The 27,774-nt window shown below is 44.2% G+C and overlaps 1 protein-coding gene across 1 annotated transcript; it reads left to right on the top strand.

Moving 5' to 3' along the window:
- The first annotated feature begins 1,775 nt into the window (after positions 1–1,775).
- On the top strand, positions 1,776–26,556 carry LOC115193808 (neurotrypsin-like). The gene is made up of 14 exons (XM_029752848.1): positions 1,776–2,214; positions 7,347–7,389; positions 12,891–13,133; positions 13,977–14,115; positions 14,239–14,417; positions 21,241–21,388; positions 22,225–22,403; positions 22,495–22,636; positions 22,751–22,965; positions 23,167–23,308; positions 23,479–23,757; positions 24,459–24,581; positions 24,917–25,197; positions 25,375–26,556. The coding sequence occupies exons 1-14, from the start codon at positions 2,137–2,139 to the stop codon at positions 25,692–25,694; spliced, it is 2,511 nt and encodes an 836-aa protein (XP_029608708.1). The 5' UTR covers positions 1,776–2,136; the 3' UTR covers positions 25,695–26,556.
- The last annotated feature ends 1,218 nt before the right edge of the window (positions 26,557–27,774 follow it).

The raw sequence follows: 27,774 nt of genomic DNA, 5'->3' as shown, positions 1-27,774 counted from the left end.
TACATTTTGATTACTGTGCATTGTTGGGTTTAGAGCTTGCAAGAAAGGCATTTCACTGTACTTGTGCATGTGACATTAAACGATTAAATACATTGTGATGAACTTCACAGGGTGGTGAAAATGTAAGGTGATGAGCTTGATGTTCCATTCCAATAGATATTGAGGGTGTTATCAACAATGCTTGCCTGCTTTTTGAAAAATAAAATAATCTTGCTCTTTTGTCCATATCATCATGTAGGCTATCTGCGCACACTGTATCTGCAAGCAATTGGCTAGAGCGCACATGTCAATACCAGAGTGGGCACACTCGCTATATAACGCAAACAACATTTATGAAAACCATCCGTAGAGTTGAAAATGCGATGAAAACCATTTAACTTTGTATTAGATACATGGAAATGTAACCGCAAAAGGTATTTTTATGTGTACCATGTCATCACGCACAGACTTATCTGCAACCAGTCAATTTGATGGAAACACATCTCTGGTGGGAAAATGCGCATATTGTTTTTATGTGGATTTTAGAATATTTGCGAGATAATCTGTCATCAATTGGATGGAAACCTAGTTAGGGATAATGCTGGGTCTCTGCTTGTGCTTCTGACTGTTGGAGATGCTTTAGAAGCAACATTAATGGCAGTGGTGGAAGAAGTACCTATTGTCATACTTGAGTAAAAGTAAAGATACATAAGATACATACCATTAATAGAATCAAGTAAAAGTGCAAGTCACCGCGTAAAATCCTACTTGAGTAAAAGTCTAAAATGGTTTTAAATATACTTAAGTATCAAAAGTAAATGTAATTATTCAAATATACTTAAGTATCATATGTAAAAGTACAAATAATTTTAAATTCCGTATATTAAGCAAACCAGATGGCACCATTTTCTTGTTTTTTTTAATGTATAGACAGCCAGGGGCAGGTTCCAACACAGACATAATTTACAAACTGAAGCATGTGTTTAGTGAGTCCGCCAGATCAGAGGCAGTAGGGATGACCTGGGATGTTCTCTTCACAGGTGTGTGAATTAGACAATTTTCCTGTCCTGCTAAGCATTCAAAATGTTATGAGTACTTTTGGGTGTCAGGGGAAATATTTATTTAGAAATATAGTGAAGTAAAAGTTGTCAAAAATATAAATAGTAAAGCCCAATTCGCCCACCTCACAAATGTATCCCACTTTTTACAAAGTTTTTCATTCACAGTGTTACACTGACCATAGGGCCTTATCGGATTACAACATTACAACGTTATGACAATTGATTTATGAGTTTGTAATTTGGGAATGTTTTCTTGGGGTGCTCTAAATTACTATTATATGCGTTTCTGGCCTTAAAAAATAGGTGCTACAGGTTAGGGGTTAAGGTATGGACTTCCCAAGAAACCCGAATTGCACTAACCTACCTTTCCTAAATGAGGATGCAACATTGATTTATGTTAGAGAATGTTTTTAGCTCTCATTACTGGAAGGCAATATGCATTTAATTGATCATTGAGTTGTTTTAACTGCCCATGCCTTGAAAGCATGTTCTGGAGATGCGTAGGGCTAATTTAATGTTTTTTGGTTTTGGTGATGTGGGTTGAATTCACCGTGCACATCAAATTTTGGCTTCAAAATCCCACAGCAATATGCAGTTAGGGGCCTACTCAGCTCAATCGCATATTCCTTTATAAAACCTAAAACCCTTCACTAATTTACCTCTGCGCACAGCGACGCCCCATTACGCCAGTGAAATGCAACCAGACAGTGTTGAGCTCGCTGTGTGTGTTTATTCTCGACTTGGCATATGTGCATCGCACTGAAGGCGAGAGAGTGTGTTTCTCTCACCGGTGTCTGCTTTCAGTGACACTTCCTCACGAAGGGGGTCGTCGTTTAAGCTATAGTCTATGCTTGAAGCACAGCTGGTACCACAGGGTGTGTAATGTCACATAGGAGTTTCGATTATTTTTGTATCTTTTTCCAGACACAGAAAAAACAACCACATCGGCTCATTGTCCCGTGCCTCGCCTAACTTTGGACGGTCCGTATCGGGCTCTCTTTATCCTGGTCAGTGTCGCTTGCACTTGTAGGCTGACTTTTTGCGCTGGATATGGGTGAAATCTGCTCAAGGCGCGGGCAATGACACATATAAAAGGATGATGGACAAGGAAGCTTTAAAGGGACTCTTCTCTCTGTCAATTGCATGGTGTTTTCTGATCTCACTTTCTGGAGAGGTATGTGCCTGCTTTTTCTTTCATTATCACTGCGTTTCTGTTTGGAACGGCTATTCATTTACAACAGAAAGGTAAACACAGGTGACCCATAGATAACCTAACCAAATTCCTTACGATTTACAGTCATTAAAATGTGTAGGCAATAGACTTCGCGTAGTTTATTAGTTATGCGTAGCCAATATACACTTACGCGAATGGCAATATCGATGCTGTGCGTGGCAATGTCCTGTGTGCCAGTAAACCCGAATTCCGAGGTTAAACATATTCACTTGAATTTTCACCTGAATATCATATTAGACCTACTGCTGCAATGCATCATTATTAAGCTTTTATTTTCATTCCAATGATTGTATCGTGCCCTATAGGCTACATTTTAATTTCACTAAGGTATTAGATCCCAAGAAAACTTGAGCGCCAGCAATTATTGCCTACCTACCCCTATCCGTTTGTTTCATTGCCCGTTGAAGGAAATACTTTGGACAGACCATTATTCTCAGCAATTGAACTTGGCTTGTTTTTAACATAAGGCTGTATAAGCCCACCCTAGTATAAATATATATACAGTACTCATCAAAAGTTTGGACACACCTACTAATTTAAGGGTTTTTCTTTATTTTTTACTATTTTCTACAGTGTAGAATAATAGTGAAGACATCAAACCTATGAAATAACACATATGGAACCATGAAGTAACCAAATAAGTGTTAAACAAATCAAAATATAGTTTATATTTGAGATTATTCAAAGTAGCCACCCTTTGCTTTGATGACAGCTTCATGAGGAATGCTTTTCCAACAGTTTTGAAGGAGTTCCCACATATGCTGTGCACTTGTTTGCTGCTTTTCCTTCACTCTGCGGTCCAACTCATCCCAACCATCTCAATTGGGTTGAGGTCGGGTGATTGTGGAGGCCAGGTCATCTGATGCAGCACTCCATCACTCTCCTTGGTCAAATAGCCCTTACACAGCCTGGAGGTGTGTTTTAGGTCATTGTCCTATGGAAAAACAAATGATTGTCCCACTAAGCACAAACCAGATGAGATGGTGTATTGCTGCAGAATGCTGTGGTAGCCATGCTGGTTAAGTGTGCCTTGAATTCTAAATAAATCACTGACTGTCCATGCTTCACGCTGGGAACCAAACATGCAGAGATCATCCATTCACCTACTCTGCGTCTCACAAAGACACAGTGGTTGGAACCAAAAATCTGGACTCAGACCAAAGGACAGATTTCCACCGGTCTAATTTCCATTGCTCATGTTTCTTGGCCCAAGCAAGTCTCTTCTTATTATTGGTGTCCTTTAGTAGTGGTTTCTTTGCAGCAATTCGACCATGAAGGCCTGAATCACGCAGTCTCCTCTGAACAGTTGATGTTGAGATGTGTCTGTTACTTGAACTCTGTGAAGCATTTATTTGGGCTGCAATCTGAGGCTGGTAACTCTAATGAACTTATCCTCTGCAGCAGAGGTAACTTTGGGTCTTCCTTTACTGTGGCAGTCCTCATGAGAGCCAGTTTCATCATAGCGCTTGATGGTTTTTGCGACTGCATTTGAATAAAGTTTAAAAGTTCTTGAAATGTTCTGGATTGACTGACCTTCAAGACTGTCATTTCTCTTTGCATATTTGCGTAAACAGACACCTCACAAGTCCTCAACTGGCAGCTTCATTAAATAGTACCCGCAAAACACCAGTCTCAACGTCAACAGTGAAGAGGCGACTCCAGGATGCAGGTCTTCTAACCAGAGTTGCAAAGAAAAAGCCATATCTCAGACTGTCCAATAAAAATAAAAGATTAAGATGGGCAAAAGAACACAGACACTGGACAGAGGAACTCTGCCTAGAAGGCCAGCATCCTGGAGTCGCCACTTCACTGTTGACGTTGAGACTGGTGTTTTGCGGGTACCATTTAATGAAGGTGCCAGTTGAGGACTTGTGAGGCGTCTGTTTCTCAAACTAGACACACTAATGTACTTGTCCTCTTGCTCAGTCTACACTATATTTCTGATCAATTTGATGTTATTTTAATGGACAAAAAATGAGCTTTTCTTTCAAAAACAAGGTCATTTCAAAGTGATCTCAAACTTTTAAACGGTAGTGTATTTTAATTTGTTTAACACTTTTTTGGTTACTACATGATTCCATATGTGTTATTTAATAGTTTTGATGTCTTCACTATTATTATACAATGTAGAAAATAGTACAAATAAAGAAAAACCCATGAATGTGTAGGTGTGTCCAAGCTTTTGACTGGTACTGTGTATATATAAATAAATTATTAACCTTCAGTCTATTTCTGAAGGCTGACTGTGTGTCCTATATGCGCAAAGTTAGCGCGCCTATCAATTAATAAAGAAAACGATAGTCTGTACATTTGGTTGAATAGGACCCGATTTTTTTTGTCATCTGCAGGCGATTAGATTTGATAGTGAGAGATCTTTTTGTCAAACCGCCCCATCCCTTGCACAAGTCATACGTCAGTAGGGAGTGATCTACATTAGCGTGATCAACACTGAGTTGGCTGATACCCCATTTCATGGGTGCACAATCCATAGGTTAGGCTGTACAGTGCATATAGCAGTGCATTCGGAATTTATTCAGATCACTTGGCTTTTTCCACATTTTGTTACATTCCAGCCTTATTCGAAAATGGATTCATTGTTTTTTTCCCTCATCAATCTACACATAATGCCCCATAATGACTAAGCAAAAACTGTTTTTAATAAAATTGTGCAAATGTATAAATAAATGAAATATCACATTTACACAAGTTTTCAGACCCTTAACTCAGTACTTTGTTGATGCACCTTTGGCAGTGATTACAGCCCCGAGTCTTTTTGGGTATGACGCGACAAGCTTGACACACCTGTATTTGGGAAGTTTCTCTCATTCTTCTCTGCAGATCCTCTTTAGCTCTGTCATGTTGGATGGGGAACGTCGCTGCACAGCTATTTTCAGGTCTCTCCAGAGATGTTCGATCGGGTTCAAGTCCGTCTCTGGCTGGGCCACTCAATGACGTTCAGAGACTTATCCCGAAGCTACTCCTGCGTAGTCTTGGCTGTGTGCTTAGGGTCGTTGTCTTGTTGGAAGGTGAACCTTCGCCCCAGTCTGAGGTCCTGAGTGCTCTGGAGCAGGTTTTCGTCAAGGATCTCTCTGTACTTTCATCTTTCCGTTCATCTTTCCCTCAATCCTGACTAGTCTCTCTGCCGCTGAAAAACATCCCCACAGCATGATGCTGCAACCACCATGCTTCACCGTAGGGATGGTGCCAGGTTTCCTCCAGACTTGACGCTTGGCATTCAGGCCAAAGAGATCAATCTTGGTTTCATTAGGCCAGAGAATCTTGTTTCTCATGGTCTGAGAGTTCTGTAGGTGCCTTTTGGCAAACTCCAAGCGAGCTGTCATGTGCCTTTTACTGAGGAGTGGCTTCCATCTGGCCACTCTATCATAAAGGCCTGATTGATCCAGTGCTGCAGGGATGGTTGTCCTTCTGGAAAGTTCTCCCATCTCCACAGAGGAACTCTGGAGCTCTGTCAGTGACCATCGGGTTTTTGGTCACCTCCCTGACCAAGGCCATTCTGGGGTATTGTGTGTAGATTGATGAGGACATGTGTTATTTAATCCAGTTTAGAATAAGGCTATAATGTAACAAATGTGGAAAAAGTAAAGGGGTCTGAATACTTTTCGAATGCACTGTAGGTATGCCCCCAATGCAATTCTGAATTCAAATACATCCACAGTGCGTTTACAACAGATTTATTTTTAAACATTCCAACCTTGTTTAGCATTATCTTGTCCAATTGTTGCATAATTACTCTATTTGTATCAGTTTGCATCAGTTTCAATGGGTGACTTTTATTTGAAGCCGAACCCTGCCGATTCCACTATTGAGGCTCACGCTGATGCTGTTCACAACACACTGGTGAGTTATCTCATGCGTTTTACAGTCTGAGCTGTGCAAGAGTGAGCCACCAATAAAAGTGTAAACAATGGAGCAAATGCATCCAATGATATCTTCATACTCACTTGCAAATAGCAATTGATGTACATAGCCAATGACATTCCTTGAGAGCAACGTTACATTTTTGTAAGGCATGGTTTCAAGCTATACATCAAGTGATAACAAAAGCACAAACAATGGAGTAAAATACAACAATTGTAGACTACTAATTGCTTGCTCTTTATGCATCAGTCTTATGAATAAGTCTTAAATGAATAAGCCTCATGAATATTACATACTATAAATGCTTTGCAAATTATTATAAGTTATAAATGCTTATGAACTGTATGCATGTTTATAGATGTTTAGAAATATTGAAATACGTATTTATGTATAATGTGTATAGGCTACTATTTATAAATAGTTTATTCAGTCTTATTAATGTTATTATAAAGTGTTACCCAATAGGCTAGGGAACTACAGCCCCTTGTCCCTTTCCCCAAAGAATATTGCTCAAAGCTATTTTTTCTCATTATAAATTTGTGCTTTAGATGTCTGCAAGCGGCACGTTTTTTCCTGCCGTTAAGTTGCAGGATGCTTCAGGCGTTACCCCAGCTGCCCCCGTCTCCATTAGATTGACAGATGCAATTATTAGAGTTCAACTGACTAATGTGCAGACTATGCTATACCGAAAGTAGACCTAGTCCCAGACATTGCGTCACCGCGTGCTGTTTCCCATGCGTGACAGTATTGATTTCAGTGGCCTCCGTTGTGATAATGGTGCCTTAAAGTAGCACCCCTTAACTTAACCCTGCAATAATTTTATTGCGTTCTGCATATACATTCTAAACTATGCCTCCTGTTCCCAGCCTCAGTGGTGACGAAGTCATTGAAAATATAGCAGAAGAGAAGAGAGATAAACATGGTTAACACAATGTTAAAACTATTTTCACTGATCCACAGAATAGCATGATAGAGTAATACCATATGACTACAAGTAGGCTACAATACAATATAATACAACAGTGAGAGAGAGATAATAAGTTGTTGGGTATGAAAGCTTCAAACAATCCGCAAGGCTACTTACAGGACATAAGGGGCTACTTATGAACAAGCATCCATAAGCTAATGTGGGACACTTGCTCTAAGTGGCATAGGCCTGAAGCTTCATATTCTGTTGTCTTGTTTTTTTGCAGGTCATCTCTCAAGACACCTACCTAAATACTCTGCAGAGTGCAGGTAGACACCGCTTTTCCTGTTCCTCTTATTTCTAATAGGTCTTGATTTCATCTGTCCATCATTGTGATTCTTCCAAATCATCTAAGGACATGGATAAACAACTAAGCAGCATTAAATGAATAGCTTAAATGTACATACTTAGTGGGATGATGTGGGGTGTGGATGTGAGATGGTGGTGTGTTGTTTCAGCAAAATGTCACGAATTCAGATTAAAAGCTTGAAAAAGCCCTTTATCAAAAATGCCCCCTTACTCTGCTAAAGCCGTTATTACCGAGTCCTTTGTCACCAGCACTGCTCATAATCAGATGGTGATTCTGATTGGGCCCCTGAAGGATGGGACGATAGTTAGGCAACGTTCAACATCTCTTGCTCTCGCTCTTGCTCTCTTTAACCTCATTTCAGAAACGTCTTATCCACAGCCAAAAGACTCATAACCAGCTTTAGTATTAGCACCAAACAGCTTTGAAAATGCAAGCTGCTTTTTCCTAGAAAAAAAAAGAGTTCTCCTTTTTGACGGTTAGGGATTCATCCAAGCCGGATCCCTGCAGCTAAGAAATAGGCAAAATCACACAGTGCTCAGTATTGCTGAGTATATGAAGGGAACACTTGATCTCTCGTTCAGCTTGTAATGTGATATGAATTTTAGCATGTACATGGAAATGGATGGTTATTAGATGAAAGAGTTGAGATGATAGATACAACATTTCATCTCATATACCAATTAGTCTTTGAACCATCACCACACCCTCCATGCCCAGGCAGGTCCAGTCCTTTGGATCCCTCGGGCGCGATGCTAATATCTTATCCAACACTACCAACCCCCCCTTTACCCATCCCACGCCTTAGACTCCTAGTTCATGCTCAGACAGAATGAGATTCCTACCAGATTGCCTCATGTTCAGGCTTTCACTTATGGAAATGCGAGTGGCCCTGATTTAAACAAGGCCCTGCTTTTAGAGCCCTGACATCATCTCTGATAAAGACTCCCACTTTCCATCAACCAGATACTGCATGTCTGGTTCTTGTCTTCGCTGAAGTTACTGTTATGTTATGGGGTCTCAACAGGAGTTCCAGTCTGGTTATTATAGATGGTTGTTTCCATTTGTGGCTCAACTATAGACACCCATCAGGGATAGAATGTGAGCTATGCTAAGAGACTTTAGAGCTTATTAAAACTAGGATGGACAGTGGAACATTTTTATGACACCCACGTGCATACTTAGTTTCTTGCTCTCAATGCATGCATTCATATACTCACTCAGCTCCTCTGCATGGGAACTGAGGTTATCCATACACATACACATTCGATACAGCACGTCTGCTTTGACGTGCTGGTGATCTTTTGATTTGTCTTTGGGGTTTTGTGTGTTCGTGTTTGTGTCTGCAGCGTAAGCTTGTCCATGTGTGTGTTTGAATCTGTGTGTGAGCGTGTGTCTGTTTGTGTGGCGCGTGCGTGTGTGTGTTTAAGGATCAGTGTGTTCCGGTAACCTTTCCTAATAACCTTTCTGTGTCTGGCACCCTCTCACTGTGTGAACTCTATCAAATATGTTTCTCTTCTCAATATGCCAGGCAGGGAAGCTGGATGAGGTGGAATCATTGTGAGATTGAGACATGTGCTGAGAAGAAACACCATCACAGATAGTGGTGACTCAGAAGGATTTAGGATCAGCTTAGTACATAAAAACATCTCACACATCTCAGTGTCTCAAAACCATATTTACTTTCTAAAATATTCAATGCCTTAGGGAATGGCAGATACAAATTGAAAAATGAGAACACAGTTTAGTTGAAGAGGAAAGAAAGGCACAGGCTCTGAGAGAATAAGATGTTTTGGCTTTGCTTTCTGGGGAGTCATTTAGACTGGGAGTTGGGACAAATAACTGTCAGTCACACTTGGTATTATTCAATGGTACCTGCCATGATGTTGACAGCATAGGAGGCCTTAGAAGACAAACTGTGCCTGAGACCGGTGCGTACAGCCCAGTACATCACTGGGGCCAAGCTCCCTGCCATCCAGGACCTCTATATTAGGCAGTGTCAGAGGAAGGCTCTACACAACACCCACTCACATACAATCATCATCTATGTTGCTGCTACTCTGTTTATCATATATATTGATACCTAGTCACCTAACCCCTGTACTGTACATATCTACCTCTATCGATCCAGTGTCTTTGCACATTGTAGGTATGGTACCTGAACTGACTCTGTATATATAATGCTTACTTACTTTATTGTGTTCTTATTAGTTCTCATTTTTTATATATTGCGTGTTTTTGTTCTACCTTGTTATTTTTTGTATTACTTTGTTATTAATTACAGCATTGTTGGGGTTAATGCATTTCACTGTACTTGTGCATGTGACATTAAAAGAAACTTGAAACTTGACTCTTCCAGCACTCATTGACCCCAACAAATCTCTCAATCTACCTCTGTGATCCATCTTGACAAAGACAGACTCCAACCCTTAGGCACTGCTGACATCTGAAAAGATTGGATAGGTGTTTAGAAAAATGCATATTCAAAACTATTCTATCTGGTCTATCTATCTAGTCTATCAAAGAGCAAGGTGGAGCTATTACCGTATTGCTCATACAGATGTCGGATCTTAATTTGAGCCAGTTTTCAACAGCAGGAAAATAATCCTGCAGCAACAGGAAATGTGGATTATAATTGATGGACATTTTTAATAGGGGTTGATACATTTTTCGTAAGGGAAAATCAAGTCTGAAATTACAAACTTCAGAATACTTTTTAAACCTGAAATACAGTACAAGTTTTAAATGTTCTGTTTCCTGCATGCAGGAATGTTCTTCTGCAACATGGTTATGAAATTAAGACCCTACATTTGTACCTAGCCAATCCTTTCAGATCTACATAAAGTGACCAGGATATGGGGCAAGACGTCAATCTGGAATTGAGCAGAGTATTCCTCCTTCAAGATGTCTTCTCTCTCAGGCATCAATCTTTGGACACCCTCTCCAGTCTTGTCTCTCACTGCTGGTATTTGGTGTTTTGGTATTTTTTTAGGATCCCTATTAGCTGTTCCGAAAGCAGCAGCTACTCTTCCTGGGGTCCACATGAAACATGGCATAATACAGGACATTAATAGACAAGAACATCTCAAGGACAGAACTACATCAATTTAAAAAGGCATACGTAGTCTACATATCAATACATTCACACAAACTATCTAGGTCAAATAGGGGAGAGGCTTTGTGCCATGAGATGTTGCTTTGTCTTGTTTTTTGAAACCAGGTTTGCTGTTCATTTGAGCAATATGAGATGGAACGGAGTTCTGTGCAATAATGGCTCTATATAATACTGTATGCTTTCTTGAATTTGTTCTGGATTTGGGGACTGTGAAAAGACCCCTGGTGGCATGTCTGTTGGGGTACGTGTGTGTCTCAGAGCTGTGTGTAAATTGACTATGCAAACAATTTGAGATTTTCAACACATCAATGTTTCTAATGAAAATAAGAAGTGATGCAGTCAGTCTCTACTCAACCTTTAGCCAAGATAGACTGGCATGCATAGTATTTATATCAGCCCTCTGGTTACAATGAAGAGCAGCTGGCCAGCTGCAGCTTAACTAGGTCTTTCCTTGCAGTATGAACTGCTTGCACCAAAACCAGCATATTCTGCAGGCTTTCAGTTGTAGCTTTCACTACACAGCAGCGGGATTTGGTTGGTCTTAACTAAGTCACTAAGCCTGTGCGAACGCTAACCGGCTGTCCCTCAAACAAACACAGACAGGGGTTAGACCACACGCTGGACGGGTGTAGATTTGCGAGCGATCGCTCACAGGTGTGAATGTTTGCCCAACGACAACTGAAAGGACTTGCGGCCCCTAATCCACTGGTTTAGAGAGTTCAGGAGGAGGAGTTTAGGTACGTGATGAGGGTGTCTTCCTTCCCTGGCCGGACCCCAGTGTCCATATCCACTTCCCTCCACTCTCCTCAGGGTTTAACACCTGGCTCCAGAGGGATGTTAGCGCGTCTCTCCTTCATATCATTTACAGTACGCACACACCATGGCCTGAGGTACTGCCATATCAGTTACACATCACAGGAAGCATGGACCTAAAGGTGAATATTAGCTACTACTAAAGATTGATTATAAGGCAGTTCCGCCCATACATAGCCCCTTGAAAAGGGACTGATAATTAGTCAACGTAACATCCAAGGCAAATGGAGACATTTGCCATAACTGCAGGCAACAGAGATTATGGAGTGTGTTGCCCTTTTTATTATGGAGTGTGGTGCCATCTATAGATTATTACTTATGTTTAGGCATTCATTCTGAGTGGTTCAATTTAGGGTTAAGGATGGGGTTCAAACAGAAAAACTAAAATTACAAAACGAGTGCCTAGCACTGGGATTAAACACGCGATGCTCAGAGCCATGGAAAGGAACTCAAAATTAAGTTGGAGACATATTTTTTCTGGATTTTCTTTAACTGACTAATTCAATAAATTGTCTCCATTTTTTGCATGATGTATTACCAGACATTGATCAATTGGAAATACATGGGTTTATGGACCAGGTTCAGGGCTCACCCTGGCTCTGGTTATCATTAAACCACAGACCCTCCCCTCTTTAAAACTCAATCTGTGGACCAGATGAATGTATGCTTGTGTTTAATGTCCCACCCCTATTTAATGTGATGGGTCAGCTTTATAGGTGGTCCCAGAGGCTCTTTAACCTGTATAGATTAGTTTGTAAAACTGAGTCCCTGAGCTCAGGTTTCCCATCACGATCCCAGCTCACGTCTTCACAAAGGCAATTAGAGGATAGAGCTGCAGCACTTGTAGACCCAGTCGAATGATTCTGGAATTAAAAAGGCCTGAATATTCAGAGGATTGCGTCGCAGTGAGTTTCAGTTTCCCAGTAAGCCCTGTAGGAACTCATGGCTAATGCACTGGATTCTCAAGACAAGCATCCACCCCTCTTGAGGAATTGTCGTCCACTCCAAAGTGGTATACAGTGTCTATGCTCTGATCAAACTATCCTTTCCACAGCATTGAGAAAATAATCATGAAGGATTTTAATGTTGAATATCATTTTAAGACATGTATGCCTAGGGTGCATTTCAAGGACAATTCCTAAGCCATACAGACACACAAGCATACACAGACACAGATGGGCTGTAGTAAGGGCTCAGGTTTTCAGGTTGTCTGAAGGTAGCCCGCCACGCTCTGTGACTCAGCAAAGCAGACCTACACAAATACTCTGGCCCCTGCACTGCAGCACCGGGCTGTCAGTCTGACCAGTCAGGTGACTCACTTCTATACCTCTGAGGATCGGAAACAAAAGAGAGAGACAAAGGAGAGGACATCTTTTTAAACCTTGCCTGGCTTATTGTGACTTCATTTTAAAACTCAGCTTTACCCCCCCCCCCCCACTTCGTCTCACAAAAATAATTATTGAGATACTGTGTTAAGAAGCTCATCCATTGATTAACCTATAGTATTGTATCTGAATGTGACTCTGTCTCCCTAGCTCCTCTGTCCTGTTCAGAGGGCTTCACTGAGCTGGGTTACTATAATGGCTCCGTGTCTCAGACTGACTCTGGCTCGCCCTGCTTAAAGTGGACAGAGTTCCCAGACTACGTCCTGCAGTACCCGAGCCGGGGGCTGGGCGACCACAGCTACTGCCGCAACCCCGACCGTGAGTCCAACCCCTGGTGCTTCTTCCGCCAGAGCTCTGGAGCCATCGGCTGGGCCTACTGCGACTGCCATCAGGGTGAGGATTTACCGACTAATACTTACTTCAAGGGAATCAGTACTGCTGGGTAACTACCTGGAACCAGATTATTTTTAGTGGTGTATGAATTCCAAAGTGACCAAAAAGTAATCGCTAGGTATCTTTGTATTTTTGCAGTGTTTTTGGGGTGATCATATTGCTCTGGCAGGAGATCTATGTCTCTATCTGTCTAGGCAACCTATGTGCCTGTCTGTCTATGTCTGTCTATGTCTATCTGTGTTTCTTGCCTATATGGTTTTTGTTTCTCAATCTGTCTACGCCCCAATATATCCTGTCTGTCTTCCAGTCTGTCAGTAAGCTCCTCCCACTGTGTTTTCCACCTATCCATCAGGATATTGTTCTCTCTGTGACTCCCGCCCCCCAATGGGAGTGTAACCCTGCCTGTCCATTAGACAACCGTCTCTCTTTTTACTGGCCTGTCAGAACCTTGCTTGTATGTAGTGCCAGAGGCAATACCCCCGTTTTGAAATCTGTTTAGCTACATCTGTATTTGCTGTCATTATCAGTCTGTCTCTGTCTAGCTCTCCCAAGCTTTCTATCAGTTAACGTGTATGTGTGTGAACGCGTGCGTGCCCATGTCTGTTTTTCGGGTGCGTGCCTGCCAGGTTGAAATATGTAAGTGTTCTATGCAATTATCCTGAGATAATCACACCTGTTGGATTTATGATTAACGAGGGAGCAATCTGTCTGTCTGCCTGTCTGTCTGTTTCTGATGGGTGTGAGAGAGAGATGTTCCACCTGTCATTTCAAATGATTTCACAATCTCTGGTGCTGTACCATACCTTAATGCCCTCTCTTCTCTCTCCTCTCCCTCCTCTCCAGGAGCTGCCAGGTTGGTAGGTGGGTCCTCCCCTCAGAGCGGGCGTCTGGAGGTATACCTAAATGGCCAGTGGGGGGCGGTATGTGATACACACTGGACCGACCGCGATGCCAGTGTGATCTGCAAACAGCTTGGACTGGGGTGAGTGCTACTGAGATACTTTTATAGCTGTGTGTATGTGGGTGTGTATGTCACATCATCCTCTCCACTCCTGACTGTCCATCTATCTTTCTCTCTCCGTCCATCCTGTCTTTCTGTCTGCAGTGAGATCGGCACAGCCCTCCAGCACTCCTATTTCGGGCCCGGCTCTGGACTCTTCCACTATGAACGCCTTGGCTGCCGTGGCAACGAAAACTCTCTGCTGGACTGCAGGAGTCGGAAGTTTGTCACTAGCGACTGTAACCATGGCAACGAAGCGGGGGTGGTGTGTGCTGCACCTGAAGGTGAGGGTGTTGGAGATTTCAAGTAGTGCAGATTTATCACAAGTGCTACACATATAAATATAGTACATACTGTATTGCTAGGCATATTACACATGTAGAGGTACTAAAGCAGCAAAGAGCCACTTCCCCTTTAGTTGAGTGAGACAGGGACAGAGAGAGACTGTTCCCTCTTTCTTAGAGCTCCAGTGTTCTTCTCCCACCTTAGTCAGAGCTGCGTGGGCCAGAGGGTGAGATTCATGGCTAAGATTCTCTGGCCCAATACTCATCTCCAAAACACAAACACTGCAAAGCTAGAACAAGAGCAGTTTCTTCTGAGCAGCACAGCCAAGAGGGAGCTGATGTTGCCTGCCTAGTCATTCACATAGCTTTTAGAGCTCTCTGAGCCTGCCAGTACGCCCTCGCGGCTTATGCAGCACTTGTGTCAGAGAGTCCCAAAGGGGCAGAGGGAACAACAACAGTGTTGTGTTAGAATGAGGGTATAGAAGGGAATGCCCAGAGGAGTAGAGGGTATATACATTGAGTGTACAAAACATTAAGAACACCTTCCTAATATTGAGTTGCACCCCTTTTTGCCCTCAGAAGAGCCTCAATTCGTCAGGGCGTGGACTCTACAAGGTGTCGAAAGTGTTCCACAGGGATGCTGGCCCATGTTGACTCCAGTGCTTCCCACAGTTGTGTCAAGTTGGCTGGATGTCCTTTGGGTGGTGGACCATTCTTGATACACACAGGAAACTGTTGAGCGTGAAAAACCCAGCAGTGTTGCAGTTCATGACACAAACCGGTGCGCCTGGTACCTACTACCCTACCCCGTTCAAAGGCACTTAAATCTTTTGTCTTGTCCATTCACCCTCTGAATGGTACACATACACAATCCATGTCTCAATTGTCTCAAGGCTTAAAAAGCCTTCTTTAACTTGTCTCCTCCCCTTCATCTACACTGATTGAAGTGGATTTAACAAGTGACAGCTTTCATCTGGATTCACCTGGTCAGTTGGTCATGGAAAGAGCATGTTTTGTACACTCAGTATATTTAGTGCAGTGCAGGGAATTATTCAGTCTGAAACTTTAGGAGGAGAAAGTTATCTGAGAGTCCTGAGGCCCTGCCAGGGAGGTGGGAGGGGTCCCACAGGGCACACATGCACCCCCCTTCTTACCCCCCTTCTTACCCCCCTACCCCAAACAACCCCCACCTCCTCAACTTCTCTGTCAGGGCAGCTCACATATTCAGATTGCATAACTCATCTACCCCTCTTTCCTTCTCCCTGCATCCCTCACATACTTATACTTGCTGTAGTTTCTAATGACTTGCCTGAGCTTTGAACCAAACTCTATGGTTAGGGGTCATTGCACTCCAACAGTTCTGTGGTTTGGATTGCTTTATTTATCATGGCACTGGGCAAGAAGTTATTTACATTTGCATTCATCAAGGAGACCAAGAGATCCATAAGTCGATAACTGAGAAGAACAGTTGTTTCTATTGTAACATGATGCCAACATGTTCTGCCTAGTAACTGCGTGAGCCACCGCATTTAACTACGGTAAGGTGACTGGGAACATGGACGAGTACTAACAGACCAGCTATGACCTCCATACAGTGCCTTCAGAAAGTATTCACACCCCTTGACTTTTTCCACATTTTGTTGTGTTACAGCCTGAATTTAAAATTGATTACATTTTGATTTTGTGTCACTGGCCTGCACACAATACCCCATAATATCAAAGTGAAAAAATGTTTTTAGAAATGTTTACAAATTAATAAAAATGAGAAGCTGAAATGTCTTGAGTCAAAAAGTATTCAAGCCCTTTGTTATGGCAAGCCTAAATACGTTCAGGAGTAAAAATGTGCTTAACAAGTCACATAATAAGTTGCATGGACTCACTCTGTGTGCAATAATAGGGTTTAACATGATTTTTTAATGACTACCTCATCTCTGTACCCCACACATACAATTATCTGTAAGGTTCCTCAGTCGAGCAGTGAATGTCAAACACAGATTCAACCACAAACACCAGGAAGGTTTTGAAATGCCTCGCAAAGAAGGGCACCTATTGGTAGATGAGTAAAATAAAAAAGCAGACATTGACTATCCCTTTGAAAATTGTGAAGTTATATATTACACTTTGGATGGTGTATCCATACACCCAGTCACTACAAAGATACAGGTGTCCTTCCTAACTTAGTTGCGAGAGAGGAAGGAAACCGCTCAGGGATTTCACCATGAGGCCAATGGTGACTTTAAAACAGTTACAGAGCTTAATGGCTGTGATAGGAGAAAACTGAGGATGGATCAACAACATTGTAGTTACTCCACAATACTAACCAAAATGACAGAGTGAAAAGAGGGAAGCCTGTACAGAATAAAATATTTGAAAACATGGATCCTGTTTGCATTTAGGCACTAAAGTAAAACTGCAAAAAATGTGGTTCATAAATGTACTTTATGGCCTGAATACAAAGCGTTATGTTTGGGGCAAATCTAACACAACACATCACTGAGTACCACTCCATATTTTCAAGCATGGTGGTGGCTGCATCATGTTATGGGTATGCTTGTGATCAGCAAGGGATTTTTTTTGTTGATAAAAATAAATGGAATAAGCCTCCCGAGCGGTGCAGTGGTCTAAGGCACTGCTTCGCAGTGTTCGGGCGTCACTACAGCCTGGGGTTTGATCCCAGGCTGTGTCACAACCGGCCATGACTGTGAGCCCCATAGGGTGGCGCACAATTGGCCCAGCATCGGGAGGGTTTGGTCGAGGGGAGGGTTTGGTCGAGGGGCTTTACTTGGTTTATCGTGCTCTAGTGACTCCTTGTGGTGGGCCGGGCGCCTGCAGGCTGACTTCAGTCGTCAGTTGAACAGTGTTTCCTCCGACACATTGGTGCAGCTGGCTTCCGAGTTAAGCGAGCAGGTGTTAAGAAGCGCGGCTTGGCGGGTCATGTTTCGGAAGATCCCAAAAATCCCCAAAATCTAAAATCATAATAATGGAATAGAGGTAACCACAGGCAAAATCCTAGAGGAAAACCTGGCTCAGTTTGCTTTCCAACAGACACTAAGAGACAAATTCACCTTTCAGCAGGACAATAACCTAAAACACAAGGCCAAACACTGGAGTTGCATACCAAGTCGAAATTGAATGTTGATGAGTGGCCTAGATACAGTTTTAACTTAAATTGGCTTGAAAATCTATGCCATTATGTGAAAATGGCTGTAACAAGGATCAACAACTAACTTGACAGAGCTTGAAGACTTTTTTAAAGAATAATGTGCAAATATTGTACAATTCAGTTGTGCAAAGCTCTTAGAGAATTAACCAGAAAGACTCACAGCTGTAATCGGTGCCAAAGGTGATTCTAACATGTATTGACTCAGGGGGTTTAATACTTGTAATCAATATATATGTAATCAAGATATATCAGTGTTTTATTTTTAATATTATTTTAAATTTTTTTACAAATATTTGAATTTCGCTTCCACTTTGATATTGCAGAGTATTTTATGTAGATCATTGACAAAAAAATGACAATGAAATCCATTTTAATTCCACCTTGTAACACAACAAAATGTGGAAAAAGTCGAGGGGTGTGAATACTTTCTAAATGCACTGTAAGTCAATCAAAGAGGCAAAAAGACATTACAGCGACAAAGTGGAGTCGTAATTAAATGGCTCAGATACGAGACGCATATGGCAGGGACTTCAGATAATCACTGATTATAAAGAGCCATGTCAGTGACACCGACACCTCACTCCCAGACAAACTTAACACATTCTTTGCCTGCTTTGAGGAAAACAACACAGAACCGCCGTTGTGGGCTTCTGATGCTCACGAGGACTGCAAGCTCCTGATCTCTGTAGTCAATATGATGGGATTTTCAAGCGTGTTAAAACCTGTTGAGGACAGACGTTCCGCTAGCGGAACGCCTAGCCAATATCCAATGGAACAGACGACTATTTTACACCATTTTAAAGATACGCTTCTCCTTAATCCAACCACATTGTCCGATTTCAAAAAGGCTTTACAGTGAAAGCAAAACATTAGATTATGTTAGGAGAGTACATAGACCAAAATAACCACACAGCCATTTTCCAAGCAAGGACATGTGTCAATAAAACCCAAAACACAGCAAAATGAAGCACTAACCTTTGACGATCTTCATCAGATGACACTTCTAGGACATCATGTTACACAATACATGTATGTTTTGTTCGATCAAGTTCATATTTATATCCAAAAACAGCATTTTACATTGGCGCATGATGTTCAGAAAATGTATTCCCACCAAAAACTTCCGGTGAATTTACAAAAATACTCATCATAAACGTTGACAAAATACATAACAATTATTTTAAGAATTATAGATACAGTACTCCTGGATGCAACCGCTGTGTCAGATTTTAAAATAGCTTTACGGAGAAAGCACATTTTTCAATATTCTGAGTACATAGCTCGCCATCACAGAAAGCTATACAGACACCCGCCAAGTTCGGGGCAACCTAAACTCAGAATTAGTTTTAGAAATATGCTCTTCCCTTTGCTGATCTTTGTCAGAATGCACTTCCAGGACTGCTACTTCCACAAGAAATTTAGTTTTTGTTCTAAATAATCCATATTTATGTCCAAATACCTCCGTTTTGTTCGTGCGTTCAGGTCACTATCCAAAGGCTAACGTGCAAGCGCAATTCGAGACACAAAAAGTCAAAATGTTCCATTACCGTACTTAGAAGCATGTCAAACGCTGTTTAAAATCAATCTTTATGGTATTTTTTACGTAAAATTGCGATAATATTCCAACCGGACAATAGCGTATTCATTCAAGGAGAAAAAGAAGGAACAGCGTGCTCGCGGGACCGCGCATATCCAATTCCTTTGTCCACAGGCAGTCCACTCAGTAACTGAGCTCCAAGTGCCTAAACCACTTTCTGAAGGCTTTTGACAACCAATGGAAGCCCTAGGAAGTGCAACGTGACCCCACAAATACTGTAGTTTCGATAGGGACTAGAAAGAAGAACTACAATTCTCAGATCCTCCACTTCCTGGATGAATTTTTCTCAGGTTTTTGCCTACCATTTGAGTTCTGTTATACTCACAGACACCATTCAAACAGTTTTTGAAACTTCAGAGTGTTTTCTATCCAAATCTACTAATAATATACATATTCTAGTTTCTGGGAAAGAGTAGTAACCAGTTTAATTTGGGTACGTTTTTCATCCGGCCGTGAAAATACTGCCCCCTACACCTCAACAGGTTTACCATCGCAAGGCTGCCGGCCCAGATGGCATACCAAGCCGCGTTCTCAGTGCATGCGCAGACCAGCAGGCTGGAGTGTTTACGGACATATTCAATCTCTCCCTATCGCAGTCTGTTGTCCCCACTTGCTTCTAGATGTCCACCATTGTTCCTGTACCCAAGCAAGCTAAGGTCACTGAACTAAATGACTATCACCCCGTAGCACTCACCTCTGTTATCATGAAGTACTTTGAGAGGCTTGTCAAGGACCATATCACCTCCACCTTTCCTGACACGCTAGACCCACTCCAATTTGCATACCGCCCCAAATGATCCACAGACGACACAATCGCTGTTGCACTGCAAACCGCCCTATCCCACCTGGACAAGAAGAACGATGGAGCTGATCGTGAACTACAGGAGACAGAAGAGGGAAAACACCCCCATCCACATCAACAGGGCCTTAGTGGAGAAGGTTTAAAGCTTCCAGTTCCTAGGCGTGCACCTCACTGAGGACCTGAAACGGTCCCACCACACCGACACCGTGGTGAAGAAGGCAAAACAGCCCCTCTATAACCTCAGGCGGCTAAAGAAATTCAGCATGGCCCCTTAGACCCTCAGAATCTTTTACAGCACCATTGAGAGCATTCTGTCGGGCTGCATCACGGTGTGGTAGGGCAACTGCGCCACCCTAACCACATGGCTCTCCAGAGGGTGGTGCGGTCAGCCCAACACAACACCAGGGGCACGCTGCCTACCCTTCAGGGCATTTTGACAGTGTAAAAGGAAGGCCAAGATGATCATCAAGGATCTCAGCCAGCCGAGCTATGGTCTGTTCACTCTGCTATCATCGATTGTAGGGACGGTACAGGTGCATCAAAAGCGGGACAAAGAGACTGAAAAACAGCTTCTATCTCCAGGCCATCAGACTGTTAGCCAGTTAGCCAGTTACCTGCCCGGTACTCTGCCCTGCACCTTGAGACTATTTCCTCATGTATATCGTGTTATTGAATGCTAGTCACCTCATATTCTGTTTATATACTGTTGTCTACTTACTGTACATGTATATACTGTATTATTGACATAGCTCATCCTAATATACCTACTACTATACATACCATTTCTTTCCAATTTATATAATGTCTGTACACACCGCGTATTCATATTCTGGATTCTGTCCCATGCTCACTCTAATATATCTACTCTGGATTGGTAATTGGACTTGTTCTGTCATTTCTTGATTTCTTGTTTAGATTTTTTGATTATTTGTGTATTTGTATTGTATTTGCGAGACATTCTACTGCCCTGCTGGAGCTAGTAACACAAGACATTCTACTGCACTGTTGGAGCTAGTAACACAAGACATTCTACTGCACTGTTGGAGCTAGTAACACAAGACATTCTACTGCACTGTTGGAGCTAGTAACACAAGACATTCTACTGCACTGTTGGAGCTAGTAACACAAGACATTCAACTGCACTGTTGGAGCTAGAAACCCAAGAATTTAGCTTCACCTGCTATAACACCTGCAAATCTGTGTACGTGAGTAATGTGACCAATAAACTTGGACTTTATTTGATTTCTGCTGTCTTTTTCAGGCAATGGCGCCCCCTTGAGGTTGGTAGGTGGCCTGGAGGACTTTGAGGGTCGTGTGGAGGTGTACCATGATGGGAGGTGGGGCACCATCTGTGATGACCAGTGGGATGACATCGATGCTGAAGTTGTCTGTCGGCAGTTGGGCCTTGGGTGAGCAGCACTGGGATTCCGATGGCTAGTTGCTTGGAGGATGGTGCTTGACATGCAGCATATGGGTTTTGAATGTGATTCCCTCCACTAAATGTCATCTAGTACATATGTAGGTAAAAACTAGAGGTTAAACCCTATCAGTGGTAGCAAACAGCAATGGTTCCCAGACTTGAAGTTACCCACCAACCAAAGCTCTCTGCTCTCCACAGAGATGGATGCACTCCTGCTAGGATAGCCTTTTTACACTGCTACATTCCCACTGAGTGAACTATATCAATATAGATGAACGGAAGGCATGCATTTTTGATGGCCTACAGTGTTTGGGGTTGTTGCTCTGCTGGAGGAGAGGAGCCAGTTCATCCAGATTATTCAGACGTCATCGCCACTCTTAGCATTTCACCTGGCTTCTGACGAATAAGGGCCTGCAAAGCAAGCCACTGGGGAATTCTCTCTGCTCAGACACACATGTATACACATGTACACACGTACACGTGTACACACACACACACACACAACACATACACACACACACACACACAAAGAGTGGATAAACAAAGAAAGTGGATCTGTCCCAGGACTCATTTCAGATCATGAATCATATATCTCTCCATAACTATATTTGGTGTGTGTGAGTGTTTTTTGTGTCGTGTATATGTGTTTCTCTGCTGTGTAAGTGCATGTGTGTGTGCTCTGTACAGTACGTGTAAGGCCTGTTTACTTGGTGGGAATACATTTTATATGTGCACATCAGGATGACCCTTGAGTGGTTGCCATATATTGTTTACATGTCCATATATGGTCATTGTGTATGCCTGTGTGTGTGTGTGTCCACTCAGGGGGGTACCGAAAGCGTGGACATGGGCCCACTTTGGTCAGGGCTCTGGACCCATCTTCCTTGACAGGTTGCAGTGTACAGGCAACGAGCTTTCCCTGGAGGAGTGTCCCCACAACAACTGGCAACAACACAACTGTGACCACATGGAGGATGCTGGCGTGTCCTGTAACCCATATACAGGTCAGGAGTCGGGACAGGAACGCTTTGTGAACATACACATATTTGTATGGAAAATACATACACACTGTCTCATACACACACCGTGTTGCAGATGGTGTGGTGCGGCTGGTGGGGTCTGACAGTCCCTGGGAAGGTCGTCTGGAGGTGTACCACTCTGGGGACTGGGGTACGGTGTGTGATGACAACTGGACTGAGCACCACGCACAAGTGGTCTGTAGACAGCTGGGCTTCAGGTCGGTCTACAGGGGTCCTTGTATGTACAAATACAATGTACTGGGAACGTGAATTAGGTTTAACCGTAGTAATATTGTAGGGATACTGCAGTAATGGCGTGTTTGGTCCAGCAGAGGGCGTGCAGAGGTGGCGTCAGACGGGCTGTACGGGGAGGGCACAGGGCTGATCCTGCTGGATGAGGTGCAGTGTAAAGGCTCAGAGGGCACCCTGCTGGCCTGCGGGCACGCCGAGTGGGGACGCCACGACTGCTCCCACAGCGAGGACGTAGGGGTGCGCTGTGAGAGGGGAGGTGAAACCAACGAGGTGCCAGGGCTGCCACACATCACAGGTAGGCCTCACTGTACCCACTGTACCCACTGTACTCACTGTACCCACTGAGACCTCATAAGACCTCAAATCAGAATTGCTATCAACATATCTCAGTTAGATGTCTATATTATCTGGTGAATATTGCAAAGAAAAGTCCAATTCAATATTGTTATTATGGTAATATATTGTGGTTTATTGTGGTTCTCTGTTCTGGCCTCAGGTCCTCTGGTGCGACTGGTTGCTGGAGAGAGCCGGAAGGAGGGGCGTGTGGAGGTGTTTTTGAATGGCCAATGGGGGAGCGTGTGCGATGACGGCTGGAATGACATCAACGCTGCAGTGGTCTGCAGGCAGCTGGGATTTGTGTAAATATGGATTCTCTCTTTCATGTTTGCCATTGTATCATATATCCTTTCCCTCATTTGCAGAATACTTCATATTTCACTGCCAAGTATGTGATTTCCTTTAACTGCCATTCAGGAGACAGGGCCACTTTGGAATATTGAGATTCACCTTCCCTGTGTCTCTTCTTCAGTGGGGTGTCCAAGGCTCGCTCCATGGCCTATTTTGGAGAGGGCCAGGGCCTCATCCACCTGGACAATGTTAGGTGCACAGGGGCTGAGACGTCCCTGGGGGAGTGTCCGGCCGAGGGAGAAGATGCCCATGACTGCCGGCATAGTGAGGATGCAGGGGTCATCTGTGACTACGTCCCCGAACCGGTGGGGGACGGCGCCATAATAACGCAGACCTGTGGCATGAGGCCAAACACACAGCGACGCAGGAGGAGGATTATTGGTGGGGACAAGTCAATCAGGTACGCTGGTGGAAAAAGTACCCAAATGGTCATACTTGAGTAAAAGTAAAGATACCTTAATAACTGAAGTAAAAGTGAAAGTTACCCAGTAAAATACTACTTGAGTAAAAGTAAAAAACTATTTGGTTTTAAATATACTTAAGTATCAAAAGTAAATGTATTGCTAAAATATACTTAAGTATCAAAAGTAAAAGTATAAATCGTTTCAAATTCATTATATTAAGCAAATCAGACGGCACTATTTTCATGTTTTTTACATTTACGGATAGCCAGGGCCACACAGAGCCAGTAGGGATGATCAGGGATGTTCTCTTGATAAGTGTGTGAATTGGACCATGTTCCTATCCTGCTAAACATTCAAAATGTAACGAGTACTTTTGGGTGTCAGGGAAAATGTATGTAGTAAAAAGTACATTATTTTCTTTAGGAATGTAGTGGAGTAAAAGTTGAAGTACTGGTAGTCAAAAATATAAATAGTAAAGTACAGTACACACACACACACACATACACACACACACACACACACACACACACACACACACACACACACACACACACACACACACACACAGATTCTCAGCGGTTCTATTACCGTATGACTGCATAGACATATGCAAACACATACACAAGTCAAATCATAACATCAAATCAACCATGATCTATTTCTACTAATGTCCTCTCTCCTCCCCTGGGTGTGGTAGGGGGGACTGGCCTTGGCAGGTGTCTCTGTGGCTCAAGTCCCAGTCCAAAGGGAACCATCCACTGTGTGGAGCCACGCTCATCAACTCCTGCTGGGTCCTGACTGCTGCACACTGCTTCAAGAGGTGGGCCACAAAGACATCTAGTGCCCAATGATGGAATTGCAGTGACCACATTATAAAAAAATTCAGAGTGTAGCATACAGTAATATGTACATTTGATCAAATACTTGATCTATGTCAATCATTTTATCAAATATTATTAATAAGAGATTGATGTCATGCCACTTATAAGTGATACTTGTATTTGAGTCACTGCCTTGATCTTTTCAATTCAAATGTGTTTTTCTTGGCAGGAGATAATCAAGTCCTCTTTTCAGCTTGGCTTAACTTCCTCAGACCTTAATTCCCTCTCTTAACTTTTCTTTTTTTCCTCACTCTGTTCTCTCCCTCTCTCCTAGGTTTGGCAGGGACCCATCTCGCTATGTGCTGCGACTGGGTGACTACCACACGGAGGAGAGGGATGACTTTGAGCGCAGCCTGTCCCCAGAGCTCATCGTCATCCACAGGAAGTACCGCAGCCAGGGCTCGGAGTATGATATCGCCCTACTCAGGCTGAAGGGCACCGAGGGCAACTGTGTGGCCTTCAACCCTCATACCAACTCAGCCTGCCTCCCTGCGCCTGGCAACAAGTGGGGCAAGAGGCCGGCCGCCTGTGTCATCACAGGGTGGGGCATCACAGGTACTGACCATGAGCCTCTCTGTTACGGAGAGTTCCCTGTGTGTTTACATTGGAATCAGCCACTTGATCTGTTCTTTGCTCAATATTTATATGACAGAACATTTCCATTTATTTTGGCCGTCTCACTCTTATCTCTCTGTTCATCACTCACTTTCTCATTCTCTCTCTCTTTCTCAGACTCAGAGTACTCCCGTACTCTGCTGCAGGCCTGGGTTCCCCTGCTGCCCACCTGGAAGTGTAAGAAGCGATACGGCAAGCGCTACACCAGCCGCATGCTGTGTGCTGGCAGCCTGTCGGACCGTCGGCGCGTGGACAGTTGCCAGGGTGACAGTGGTGGTCCCCTAGTATGTCAGGGGGAGGGTGGGCGCTGGGTGCTGACGGGGATCATCTCCTGGGGTCATGGCTGTGGTGACCCCTCTTTCCCCGGGGTGTACACGCGGGTCAGCAGGTTCCTGCGCTGGATTGACCAGGTCACCAACAACCCACCGAAAATCTGATGCTGCCACCGTGCCATTGGACAGCCAGTGTTATCACATGAATTTGGGGTTGAGGGGGAGGTGGGGGAGGTGGGGGGATTAAAGGAGCAGTGACCAGTTAGAGAGGGTTACCACACCCTGGTATCTGCTCCTGGTCTCACCCACATCCAGCAGACTGCTTTTAAGTCCCTTTTTTTTGCCTACACTTGGAGAAGCCTGTAAATGGCATTGTGCATTCTTGATTATGTGGAATTACCACTTTGACTAGAGCATTTAATGCACCAGAAAGCCAGACTGCATAGGTGAATGACATTGCACTACAATGCATGCCATACTATCACCCTGCAACACCTGTGAATGGACAATTAATGGTGCCATTGGGAGTAAGTCTAGTCAGGAGCGTTAAGTGGAATATCTTTAAGGTACAAGATTGTATATGTACAGTACATACAGACACGTGGCTTTTAAATGAATATGGTTTCATGAACATTCCAGTTGTTCATGCATTTTAACTTATGCCTACACTAATGTGCTCCACTCTTGATTGAAACAATTGGTCAAATTAGTCAGTGTACAGATCTCTGGTTTAGACCATTGTAACGCCCTGACCATAGAGAGCCCTTGGTTCTCTATGGTGTTGTAGGTCAGAGCGTGACTAGGGGGTGTTCTAGTCTTTTCATTTCTATGTTGGTGCTCTTGGTATGGTTCCCAATTAGAGGCAGCTGATCGTTGGGGATCATACTTAAGTTCTCCATTGTTCCCACCTGGGTTGTGGGATATTGTTTGTGTTAGTGTTTTGTGCACTATGGCTTTCACGTTTGTAGTAGTTTGTTTATTGTTTTGTTTAAGTTTCACAGAAATAAAAGATGTGGAACTCAAATCACGCTGCGCCTTGGTCCGACCATTTCTACGAGCGTGGCAGAATATCCCACCACACAAGGACCAAGCAGCGTGCAACGGAGGGAAAAGTGAGTTGGACCTGGGAAGAGATCATGGGAGGACACGAGACCCTTCCTTGGCGGGAGTCGCAGAGGACTCAGGAAGGACAGCGACGACGCCGGGGACCACGGCCACAGAAACACCAAGATTTTTTGGGGGGGGGGGGGGGCACGAGGGGTGGTTGGCCGAGCCAAGGAGTGAGTCAGAGCCCGCCTGGGAGTCGATGGAGCAGTGTGAGGAGGGATATCGGAGAATGACTTTGGCGAGGAGTATTCTGCAGCGCAGGCGTGCTGAAGAGCGTGACACCAGTCCGGTGCCATCTGTGCCAGCTCCCCGCACTCGCCCTGAAAAGCCAGAGACCGTCAGGGAGGCGATGGAGAAGTTGGGGGAGAGAGAGAGGAGAGAGATGTTGGTGAAGTGTGTTCTGCTCAACATTCGACCTGAAGAGCCTGTCATCAGTCCGGTGAAACCTGTACCGGCTCCACGCACCAGGCCTCCAGTGCACCTCCCCAGCCCGGTACGTCCTGTGCCTGCTCCCCGCACTCACCCTGAAGTGCGTGTCGCCAGTCCGGTGCCACCTGTACCGGCTCCATGCACTAGGCCTCCAGTGTGCCTCTCCAGCCCGGAGCGTCCTGTGCTGGCTCCACGCACTCGACCTGAGGAGCGTGTCATCAGTCCGGTGCAACCTGCGCCGATGCCCAGTCCAGGCACGGTGTCCAGGCACGGTGTCCAGTCCTGCTCCCTGGCAGGAGCCTTCCTCTGTGCCGGTGCCCAGTCCAGGCACAGTGTCCAGGCACGGCGTCCAGTCCCGCTCCAAGGCCGGAGCCTTCCTCTGCATCGGTGCCCAGTCCAGGCACGGCATCCAGTCCCGCTCCAAGGCCGGAGCCTTCCTCTGCGCCGGTGCCCAGTCCAGGCACGGCGTCCAACCCAGCTCCAAGGCCGGAGCCTTCCTCTGCGCGATGTCCAGGCACGGCGTCCAACCCAGCTCCAAGGCCGGGGCCTTCCTCTGCGCCAATGTCCAGGCACGGCGTCCAACCCAGCTCCAAGGCCGGAGCCTTCCTCTGCGCCGATGCCCAATCCAGGCACGGCGTTCAGCCCGGCGCCATGGCCGGATCCGGGGTCTGGGCGGGGGCGGCGACCCGCACCGGAGCCGCCACCAACA

The sequence above is a fragment of the Salmo trutta genome, chromosome 5 (assembly GCF_901001165.1).
Source record: "Salmo trutta chromosome 5, fSalTru1.1, whole genome shotgun sequence".
NCBI lineage: Eukaryota > Metazoa > Chordata > Actinopteri > Salmoniformes > Salmonidae > Salmo > Salmo trutta.
The sequence above is the reverse complement of the archived record's forward strand: the minus strand, read 5'-3'. Positions and strand labels throughout refer to the sequence as shown.